The sequence below is a fragment of the Watersipora subatra genome, chromosome 1, assembly GCF_963576615.1.
Source record: "Watersipora subatra chromosome 1, tzWatSuba1.1, whole genome shotgun sequence".
In the NCBI taxonomy this organism is placed as follows: Eukaryota; Metazoa; Bryozoa; class Gymnolaemata; order Cheilostomatida; family Watersiporidae; genus Watersipora; species Watersipora subatra.
In genome coordinates, this window is record NC_088708.1 from 17,252,065 (window position 1) to 17,264,096 (window position 12,032).

General features: G+C 34.9%; 1 protein-coding gene across 1 annotated transcript; it reads right to left on the bottom strand.

Moving 5' to 3' along the window:
• Nucleotides 1-6,207: 6,207 nt before the first annotated feature.
• On the bottom strand, nt 6,208-11,908 carry LOC137405951 (dihydrolipoyl dehydrogenase, mitochondrial-like). The gene is made up of 7 exons (XM_068092472.1): nt 11,869-11,908; nt 11,197-11,360; nt 8,412-8,548; nt 7,792-7,981; nt 7,208-7,345; nt 6,916-7,005; nt 6,208-6,672 (listed from the first exon to the last, which is right to left on the bottom strand). Exons 1-7 carry the CDS (start codon nt 11,906-11,908, stop codon nt 6,607-6,609), a joined length of 825 nt encoding a protein of 274 aa, XP_067948573.1. The 3' UTR covers nt 6,208-6,606.
• Between the last annotated feature and the right edge of the window lie 124 nt (nt 11,909-12,032).

The following is a 12,032-nucleotide window of genomic DNA, read 5'->3' on the forward strand; positions in this document are numbered from 1 at the left end:
TATACATATGGTAATAGTATACTCAAATACTCTAAGAAGACTTTGCCTCATTCATCTTCCGTCTACTCCTTGAAATGATGTTAATACAAAATTAAAATGGGTATTAGCTATAATAAATCTATAGCTTAGAATGTTTCCCATTATATATTGTACAGGATAACCGTATACAATTACTCAACAAAAAATTTATTCAGCAAAAAAAATGATAATTGTGATGAATGTTTTGTAATATAACTTTACTGCACTTTAGACAATTTGCTCTAGAATACTGTCATACTAAAATTATAGCAGATCATATTAGGAATTACGACGTAAATAGTTTGTTGCGTAATTGGTCATTTGCTTACTAAAACAAATAGGTTTTAACAGCAAACATTTTGACTCCAGTACCCTCTTCTAGATATTATTTTAGAGTATTAAAACTGAGTTTTCCATAATCAATTGATAAGTATAACAATACTGATCACTTTGAGCTAGTGTACAGGGGGTGTACAGGTTTGCGAGTGGATTCAGTGCAATGATATAAAAATATCAAGTTGATACTAAAGTTTGTTTACAAATGATGTCACTTCCTGCATACACTGAGCAGTTTTTTTGTTGGATGCACCTACATTGTTAACAATAAGCAGGGGTTCCCCATCTTTGTACAATAATTCAACAATTAATCATTGATATTATGATCATGAAATAAAAATAAAAGTCTTGCTAATATAGTAATTTAATAAAAGAATGAAAGCTCACCAGTTGTTATTTTATGCAGTCATCAGGTTAAAATCTCATGAACACATAAAAGAAATGTGGAATTGTTTGCTCTCTACTGTAAATACAACTTGAATTAAAGCAGTTTATAAGTCTTTTATCAACTACTAAAATAGCCTAAAATAAAATTTTATTAATATTATTGTTCTTTCTACTATCATGAGTGAGCTATGAGAGCGTGTTGAAAGTTTTTACAATGCAGTATGAGACAGTTATTTATGAAGTTATGAGTATTGATAGAGACAAGTTTTTACAATGCAGTATGAGACAGTTATTTATGAAGTTATGAGTATTGGTAGAGACAAGTTTTTACAATGCAGTATGAGACAGTTATTTATGAAGTTATGAGTATTGATAAAGACAAGTTTTTACAATGCAGTGTGAGACAGTTATTTATGAAGTTATGAGTATTGGTAGAGACAAGTTTTTACAATGCAGTATGAGACAGTTATTTATGAAGTTATGAGTATTGGTAGAGACAAGTTTTTACAATGCAGTATGAGACAGTTATTTATGAAGTTATGAGTATTGGTAGAGACAAGTTTTTATAATGCAGTATGAGACAGTTATTTATGAAGTTATGAGTATTGATAGAGACAAGTTTTTACAATGCAGTATGAGACAGTTATTAATGAAGTTATGAGTATTGACAGAGACAAGTTTTTCTTGCACTTCTGAATCGTGTCAGCATTAGCATTATGTTTTACGATCATCTTACCATCGCGTGATATTTTCAACCTCTATTCTTCTATTTCAGTACAGTGTGACTATGGGTATAGTTGCAGCAGCAACTATTGTTTTCATAGTATTAGTTGCAGCCAACCAAGATTCGGTAAGAATATATATTTTATTTTATCAAATTGACTTACATGGGTGCATACATCGTGTGCACGGTATAAATTCAACATATTCTTGGCAGCTTTTTTCACTTCATAAAAATGCATCACAGGGTGTAAAGGTGATAAGCTATAGATAAGTACAATAGCATAACACTCTTAATTCTACATGCCATTTATAACATAGAAATACCAAATGAGCTTTTTTAAAATTACTACAATATTGTGCTATCTAGTTCTTAAGATTGGTGCCATAGAAGTAATTTAGTTTTCACAAGACCTATATGTACATGCACGGTATTCATGTGCTCACAAGACCTATATGTACATGCAGGATATTCATGTGCTCACAAAACCTATATGTACATACAGGATATTCATGTGCTCACGAGACCTATATGTACATGCAGGATATTCATGTGCTCACAAAACCTATATGTACATGCATGGTATTCATGTGCTCACAAAACCTATATGTACATGCAGGATATTCATGTGCTCACAAAACCTATATGTACATGCAGGATATTCATGTGCTCACAAAACCTATATGTGCATGCAGGGTATTCATGTGGTCACGAGACCTACATGTACATGCATGGTATTCACGTGCTCAGAAGACCTATATGTACATGCAGGATATTCATGCGCTCACAAAACCTATATGTACATGCAAGGTATTTTTGTGGTTATGAGACCTACATGGATATGCAGGGTTTTCTGTTTTTTAAAGATTTCAAATATCCCATAAGTATATGTAGAATTTTTTGTGTTTACAGGACCCACAAATACATTTAGAATATTCTTACGGTTTATGGGACTCACATGTAGGCGTAGTGTATACAAAACTTATTTGCATGTGCAGAGTTTTTAAACAACTCATTCGATCACATTTTGATCTTTCTTCACTTTTAAGAACTGATTTTAGCTGTTTTTTAATTGTTACTTTATTGGCAATAATTTCATTTCAAACAGAAATATTTTTTTAATTGTGCCATACCGAAATTAAAAAAGACGGCAACAATTAGTCAATCAAATTAAATAAATGGTTAATATTTTATAATATGTTGTAATAGTACCATAATACATTATAATATTGCCTATTGAAATAGAAACTTCATTTGTCTTCCTATTGATACATTGAACAACCTTATTTTGGTTTTAAGCAAACCCTTTTTTGATCATTGAATTTTTATATGGTGAGATTGGCTCAACACATGTCTCTCTGTGGCAGGAAACCTTTAAGACAATCATTTTAAAATGTATAAGGGTCGTGCTCCAGTGACTTGCCTACAAGTGACAATCACTATGTCAGGTATTTGTTAGAAATTAAAATAGTCTTTTAAATGTACTAGCTCGTAACAAATCAATCATTTAACTTTTGGAATTGTTGTCTTGTGCACCAAAAATTTAGTTGAAAGTTTACTCATTTAGGTTTTGTAAATGAAAAAAAGTAATACATAATTATAGTTTTTTATACTTTTATTTTTATTTAAGAGTTCTAGGATCACAAATGCTAATAAACTAAGTGGTTTAATAGTGTAAGCCATGAAATAATTGGTCTGTTTGTACTCATTTTCAAGCACCGACAACTCCTTTTAAAATCAGGTAACTTTGAAACAACTGGAAACACTCGCTTGTTGCTTAAAGTTTAGGCTACCTAGAAAATTGATTATATGGTGCTAAAATAAAACAGCAATCTACATGTTTTAATAAAACCGTTTTGTTTTGTCTTTGTATAAAATGCATTACTTGCTATTATTGCATGCTTGAGAACAACTAGAATTGAGAAGACAACTTCAATCAGATGTGTTTATTAGGCTATAACTGATATTGTAGGCTAAAGAGAAGATACACACTTTTGGTAATATTACCTTGGATAATGGTTTTACAGGCAAGTCAAATGGTTTAGATGACACAAGTCCAGGTGCATCTGTTACATACATGTGGCAATGGATGCAAGTTAAGGTAGCTCTTAAACAATTATCCAGCATTCTCTATAATTGTAAATTCCTTAAAATTGTAACTTCGGAGAATTGCATAGTTCAGAAAGTAAAAACTGACTACGTATATCTGCTGAACAGACCAGTTCTACAATATGTTCAAGTATGTAAAATACCTAATTTCTGTCCTGGAAATTATACTTTGTTACAGTATAATTGTTGTGGATGGCAGAGTGGTGGAGATTACAAACAAACGAAAGTATGGAACAGAACCACAAAGGTCTTCAACATCTCCCAGTTTGATCCGATAAAAGCTAACAAAATACTTACCCTTGATAATCGTGTTGCATTAATTTCAGAAGTAGGCGTCAGTAAGTTTGTTATACAAATCTTTTCTGGTTGCAATAAAAACAATAGTTTAGTTTTCAAATATATATTTCAAATAATTATATATGGTCAAATATATATCATAATATACAAAATATATGTATATTAAGCATACAGTTTGCTACGGACAAGCGCAGCAAAAGTTTATGACTGCTCATTACTTCACGTGAAATCATAGTTTTGATTTTGTCTTACAGATAGACTTGAGCTTGTAGCCTTAGTGCAATTAATTCCTGCAAGCTGTTGCCTGCTTCTTTCTTCTGATGGCAAGAATGAAGACGTGCTGGGTTCTGCTTTGCCTAAAGACTTTTCTAATCTGTTGATTCAAGATTTAACCTGCACTCATACAGGGGAAGGTTCTACAGCAGATCAGGTAAAATTAGGGCTACTTTTTACTATCACCCTAATTTGGCGGCAGCTGAAATGGAACAGGCCAATCGAAAGGTGGTTTATTAGCTATTTTTAAAAGAAACTATAAAAGGTTGCCACACACGGAAACCATAAATTTAGTGAGTCCTGTTTGCTTGCAAGTTCCTTTGCTTGAATGATAGTGTAACATAGACTAAGAGATCCTCCTAGTATTGAAGGTTGAATTTGTTTGCTATATTATAGTAGTAAAAAACTATAAAGGTTTGAGCAAGTCAATCATTATTTCATAGAGTATACTGCTACCAACAAAAAAGCACTGATGATAATCGTGCTACGCAAATGGTTTAATGAAACGTTAACTGTTTGGTAACAGACCAATTTATCAACTTTTTACAGGGCTGCTATAACGCGTTTCTGACTGTCTTCAGCAAGAATATCTACGTTATAGTGGGGACATCTATTGGAGCTACCTTTCTTCTCGTAAGTTTTTTTTGCGTACTAAAAAGAGCGGTTGTACTTTCACAAGTTATTTTGATTCCTTCAGCTTAAAACTCTAATGAATGTTCTTACGGTATGTAGCAGATACCCACTTGTAGACACAAGTCTGTTACAAGATATCATTTTTTATTTTAGCTGATTGCTTTTCATCATATTTTTCAGACCGGCATCCTTGAGCATGTTCTACATATAAGCAACTGCTTCATGCTTCGCCACGCTATGTAATGCTGTTAGAGTACTCATTGAAATTATTTTAGCTAGTAGCGATATTCTTCGCGCACAAGCTTTCGCAATACCCAACAAGTGATGAGTGGCAAGAAGAGATGGCTGGTGAAGGAGCAAATGCTTCATTTGATGCTCTAGCTGGGCCTGAAACACCCGAGCCACTCAATATTAATGTTGTGAATGCTGATGATGGTGGCAGATGTAAGTTATAGTAGCTGGATGTACATGTAACTATTCAAGGTATAGATAAGTGTACAGGTAGCTATTCAATGTCACTAATAGGTGTACAGATAGCTATTCAATGTCACTAATAGGTGTGCAGATAGCTATTCAATGTCACTAATAGGTGTACATATAGCTATTCAGTGTCACTAATAGGTGTACAGATAGCTATTCAATGTCACTAACAGGTGTGCAGATAGCTATTCAATGTCACTAATAGGTGTGCAGATAGCTCTTCAGTGTCACTAATAGGTGTACAGATAGCTATTCAATGTCACTAATAAGTGTACAGATAGTTATTCAATGTCACTAATAAGTGTACAGATAGCTATTCAATGTCACTAATAGGTGTGCAGTTAGCTATTCAATGTCACTAATAGGTGTACAGATAGCTATTAAATGTCACTAACAGGTGTGCAGATAGCTATTCAATGTCACTAATAGGTGTACAGATAGCTATTCAATGTCACTAATAGGTGTACAGATAGCTGTTCAATGTCACTAATAGGTGTACAGATAGCTATTCAATGTCACTAATAGGTGTACAGATAGCTATTCAATGTCAGTAATAGGTGTGCAGGTAGCTTATTCAATGTCACAGATAAGTGTACAGATAGCTATTCAATGTTACAGATAAGTGTACATGTACCTATTTGATGTCACAGCTCCGTGTACAGCAAAATAGGTAGCTGTTAAAACTTTAGTCTTTTTTTACCTTAAAAATAAGCTGAAAGCTGTTCGTGAGAAGCGATAAGTATTAGTGTTGGATATTAATCCTACAAACAAGAAGAGTTTGTTATAGCTACACTTCTCGTAGTTTGTAAATTCTCTTATCTTGTTTTTCTGAGCAGCATCCACCCATTCGAGACGCAGCCGAAGAAGGAAGAAATCCCGATCCAAGGTTGAGAGAAACTGGCCATTCGGAATAAGAAGATGATGCTGAGCAGTTCAATATTTTCAACTTTTGTATTCAAAACATTTTATTATGCAAATACATGTATTTTCGTATTATCGGTATTTACAACAGAGCTCAGTATATTTTGGCAATGTTTATGCATGTTTAAGCCAGTAACCGAGTTTTAGAAGGTGGATCAAGATAAAGTTGCACAAAATGGCCCATTATTTGAAAGTAATATTTGAGACACGGACTCCAAAAGTTTTATTCTAGCACTAGTCAAACGAGCTGTTTCACTTGAGCTTATAACCGACACGTTATAAGTTCTGGCAGCTGGTCTCAATGCTGCAGCGTATAATAAGTTAATAAAGATAAAATTTTTAGTGAGATTATTGTATGCCAATCATAGGTAATGACAGGGCAAATTGAGATGGAGTCTAGCCATGGCTCCCATGCTAGCGAGAGCCTGATGCTAACAGTTGATAGCCTTCCCACAATATGCCATTAAGTTAGCCTCTCTGAACGCCTCTGACACCGTCTACAAATGCAAAAGAACAGATAGTGATGAGAATTACGTTTAGCCAGATTCTGGGATACGGCATGGTGAGTTATAGAACCAATGGTAAGATAACTTCAGACATATTACACTGGCTGATGAGAGATGCCATGACCGCTGTTGATGGAGATGCTAAGAGAAAGAAACAGGTGGAGAACTAGCTGAGGTTTATACATACTTGAAATGTAAGTGCAAAAATAATGGAAGATAGAGGTAAGTACTTACAGGATGTGCATGACAGACTCGAGCGATGTCCTCACAGGAAGCGCCATATTCCATGGCTAAGGCTGCCTCATTAATCATCTCCCCTGCAACCTAGGCACAACAGGTACACTTTAGTTTGTATTTTTGGGCATAACATATTACACAGGCACGCTTATTATGTAGACTTATACGGTACATAGACACAGATTACATAAACTAATACAGTCCATAGATTAGCATACTACTAAAACACAGAATTGGTAAAAACCGACCACACAAGGCAAATGAATAACAGAGTAATCTGCATACTCACAGATCCAATCATGTGCACACCGAGTAGACGGTCTGTCTCTTTATGCCCAAGTACTTTGATCATGCCATCTTGATCGTTGTTCGTTTTAGCACGGCTGTTAGCGAGTAGAGGGAACTTGCCTACAGCGTATGGCACTCCCTATATAAACAAATCATTTATAAGACATGAATCATAATTGAATCGGGAATGGTACCCAGACAGGCCTGGCTGAGACATGTTCTAGACTCATTAATTCTAATAATTAAAATGAATACTAAAACATTAGTCTTCGCGTTCAAAATATTAAAATTTGTTGGCAACGACGCTAACCAAATGCATCAGCAAAATAAAAATACTGCAAACTCTTAGCAGAAATGGACTACACTACGAGGAACTATGTCAATGGAAAACTTATTTTAATAGAACTGGTGTTTAAGGCTGCGCCATGTGCCACATCTTCATGCTAATATTACTCGGCACAACCAGAAGAAGAGAGACTGAAGACCATCAGATTCACACACCTGCCCATTTATCATTATATACAATATACAGAGTGTATATAGAGTATGTGGTGGAGATTAGAGCTCTGTAACACGTATGCATACCTCTTCTTTAAGCTGTTCCTCTGTTTTGCCTACCCAAGCCACCTCAGGATGCGTGTAAACGACTGAGGGCACACAGTTATAGTCAATATGTGGTATGCTGCCATTTATTCCTTCCACACAAATGATGCCTTCATCCTCTGCCTTGTGCGCCAGCATTGGCCCATCCACCACATCTCCAATAGCATATATGCTAGAAAGTGAAGAAGATAGAACTCAAGCGATTGGATGCTCGTGTTGCGAAGGGGATCCGATAGATTGACAGTATGCTGCATGATCATGCTATCAGCTTTGTTGGAGTTAACCTGGGACATCGAGTCAAAACGTTATCCGTCAATGTACTACAGGTGCTTCAACAAATGTACGTTGAGGAATATTTTGATCAACACTGCACTCAATGTATAGCATCACGCTGCTAGAATTATTTTTCAAACTCTACCGATTAAATGTGAAAAAGACCACAATCGGGATGATCTATTATTTAAATTTATGATATTAGTGTTCTCTTGTAGAATATTTGATCATAAAAATTGTTGTAGTGCTTTATTGAAGTAACGTCTCCAGTGATGACAAGACTTGTATATAACTGTTTTTAGCGATTAGAAAAACAGATGAATTCTCACCTTGGTACTGCAGTCTGGAAACGCTCGTTGATCGGTATTCTACCTCTCTTATCTACCTGGAGATTAACTGACTCCAACCCAAGTTTGTCTGTAAAGGGTCGTCGGCCGATGCAGACAAGCAGTGTCTCACAATCCAACTAAAAATAAGAAGATGGCTAAGACATAGCATAGCTATTTCAATGCAGTGAAACCTCCTAATATACAATCACCTCAACATACAAATTTTAAAAATGTGATGTGAAATTAGTGTGACTATTCGACTCCGCTACAACATTTGAAATATCTAAAAATGCTGCAGATTTCTAAATGACAATGAAGTGGTTGGTCAAAAATCAAAATACAACATAAAGTATGTAAAAATATGAAATAAATTAATTTGGTTTAAATTTTATTTAATCTAAGTTATGCCTTCAAATCTATAAATCCCCAAGCCTACACGCCCACTCCTGCGTTCTTAAGGTAAAGCAACAATGTAAGCATCTATTTATAGATTACTATACCACTGTCTTGATCTATTTGTTACATATTATAAAGTTTTTTCTACAGTTTAAAATGATACATTTATTTTAATGCAGCATTCATTACGGAAGCATAATAGGTTTTTGAGCTGTGAAACGAAATATATAAACTACAACGTATTCTTATGGAATTAGTTGTGTCAACATGCAACGCTTTTGACATACAAAGTAGATCATAGTAGTGCCTCATGATTTTCATCTCGAAAGCCTCATTATTCCCAAGTATGTTATTTTATTGAATTATTGTGTAATTCACAGTTGTTGACACATACATGTAGTTAAACTTGAATTCTAAAATTTGTCAATATGTTATCACAAAAGTTTTTTGGCAGACGTACCCAAACCCATTTTTCTATAGAGTAAATAATTTATAATAAATAATCGCTTAGTTGGTGCCTCTGCTTTATAGTATGTGCCAAATGGAGGTATTTTATTTCCTCTAAAATTATGCGTGTAATAAGAATTTCCATCTTTTCAGGCGGGTTTGATGCCATTTTCAGTTTAGATCGATGCTATTTCACATGGGTGTGACTTTTAATTTTAACATATCCTGTCAGAATAAACTACTTAAAAAAGGTAATGATTAATTTAATTTAAAAAGTTTGGTTGTTCTAAAATATAGTTGCTTAACTCGGGTACTGAGTGAAAGAATTGCGTAAGTTTTGAGTTGGCCCCTAAATACCTATCGGTTGATGTGTAAGTTGTATGGAGGGTCCCTAGATACCTATCGGTTGATGTGTAAGTTGTATGGAGGGTCCCTAAATACCTATCGGTTGATGTGTAAGTTGTATGGAGGGTCCCTAAATACCTATCGGTTGATGTGTAAGTTGTATGGAGGGTCCCTAAATACCTATCGGTTGATGTGTAAGTTGTATGGAGGGTCCCTAAATACCTATCGGTTGATGTGTAAGTTGTATGGAGGGTCCCTAAATACCTATCGGTTGATGTGTAAGTTGTATGGAGGGTCCCTAGATACCTATCGGTTGATGTGTAAGTTGTATGGAGGGTCCCTAGATACCTATCGGTTGATGTGTAAGTTGTATGGAGGGTCCCTAAATACCTATCGGTTGATGTGTAAGTTGTATGGAGGGTCCCTAAATACCTATCGGTTGATGTGTAAGTTGTATGGTGGGTCCCTAAATACCTATCGGTTGATGTGTAAGTTGTATGGAGGGTCCCTAAATACCTATCGGTTGATGTGTAAGTTGTATGGAGGGTCCGTTTTACGTATTCGTATAGCTGTCGCAGAAAGTAAAATATGTTTTGATGTTGCAATAGCCAGCTTTATATCGAATCATTTGCATGCTTAAAGAATCACCTCAATACAATTCATTATACTTAAATTGTCAAACAACTTCTCGACACAAAAACAATTTTCAACCTATTGAAAATACTATTTTGGGACTCGCGCAAGGGTGAAAAGGTTAAATATGGTCTACATTGAATGTTTAAATTTATGACATGACCTCTCCGCATATCACATGTCAAATGCAAATGTTGATTTCTAATTATTAATGCTTTAATATAATATTATAAATAAAATAAATAACTTAATCAATTTAATATGATGTTTTAATGAGTTTGCAATCAAATTGATTACCTTTGTGGAAAGATGACAGGGAAAGTGTACCTAGCAGTTATTCATGCATATCTGGACCCTTGCATGCAAGCCAATATTTATTTACTTTAACTGTCTTTTAAGATGATTATTAAAGGTTTACCTTTTTGATAGCGATTTTTATAATTTTTAAGGCAACATAATATTTACTGGAATATGGCAGGTTAACAAAAATGAATAGCCAGTGTTAAATAAAAGTGTGTATAATAAATATCCCATCGTTGTATGTTTTAGCTCAAATAAATGCTTGCATACCCACTATTTTCTCTGTTCGTTATTTTTAATAAGTTTCACCTTCTTAGAACAATCTGGTAATGTAGTTTAGGATAGAAGATAATGTTTTTTTCAGACTACAGCACTGGGCAAAAACCTTTTACAGAAAAAATATTTGACTTGAGCAATATCACTGGTTAAGCTAAAATAATGGTTCATTTTAGAACATTAAGACTACAAGTGAATTTTATTGTACACCAATATTTAGCCTCTATAAATATGGTGTGAAGGATTTTTGCCTGTTTTTGATGTATTCACTGTACGTGTGTTGCTGCATGTTCTGCATATTGCCTTGTGAGGTATGCCGTGCAGTGGCTCTGAGCTAACTTGCCTCATGCTTCTAGCTTGGCAACCACATTCCATAGCAAGCACCAGCCTGCATCTGCATATCGCTTATACGGTGAAGGAAAATGAAGGTTTGATGGTTGCCTCGGCTACTGCTAGTGCTTGCTTTTGCCAGCACCTGCGGACTGCTTAGAGATATATGAGTATCTATGCTTTGCATGTATGTCACTTCTCTACTAGGAACTTGCCAGCAAGCTAGTAGTATGAGTTAATTCTATTAACAAGTGATTCAATTACGGAATGAAAATGTACTCACAAATATCCCTGTCGTGCCAGCTTAGGTTGACCATGGAACTTTATGAAATATGGATTTAAATATCTCATTAAATCTTTTGTCTCTAAAATATCATTAAATTGCTGAGAAATTATTCTGTAATTTTTAAGGCACAGGTTTCTTCATAAATAATCTGTTAGCTGCAAAGCAAATATGCTGAAATTTGGTAATGTCTCTCTTTTGTCACTAACAAGGTTGAACTGGTAACTAAGTTTGAAGTTGTTTTATACTGTTTAGAATCGGTCAAATAACGGTGTCAAAAGAGTCGACCAGAATTAATACATTTCTAGTCTACCAGTATAAACGCACATTCGAAGGTGCTAATTTGATTGGAGCTTCTACATCAATTCGCCAAATCCGTAAGCGCTCTTTCACATGCTGAAGGCACTCTGAAAACAGAAGGAATTATTCCAAGAGATACATACATACCTTTGCGCAGGAGTTTGCCACGCTGAACCTGCAGTTTCATGCCAATCACCCAACACAAATCATTCTTTTTCTGGTTTATTTGTTTTCTCCCGCGCCTCCACATCATCCAGCCTATCACAGCAGGGGGATTGTAGCCACTACACAGTCTCTCATTTGTAGTTCCC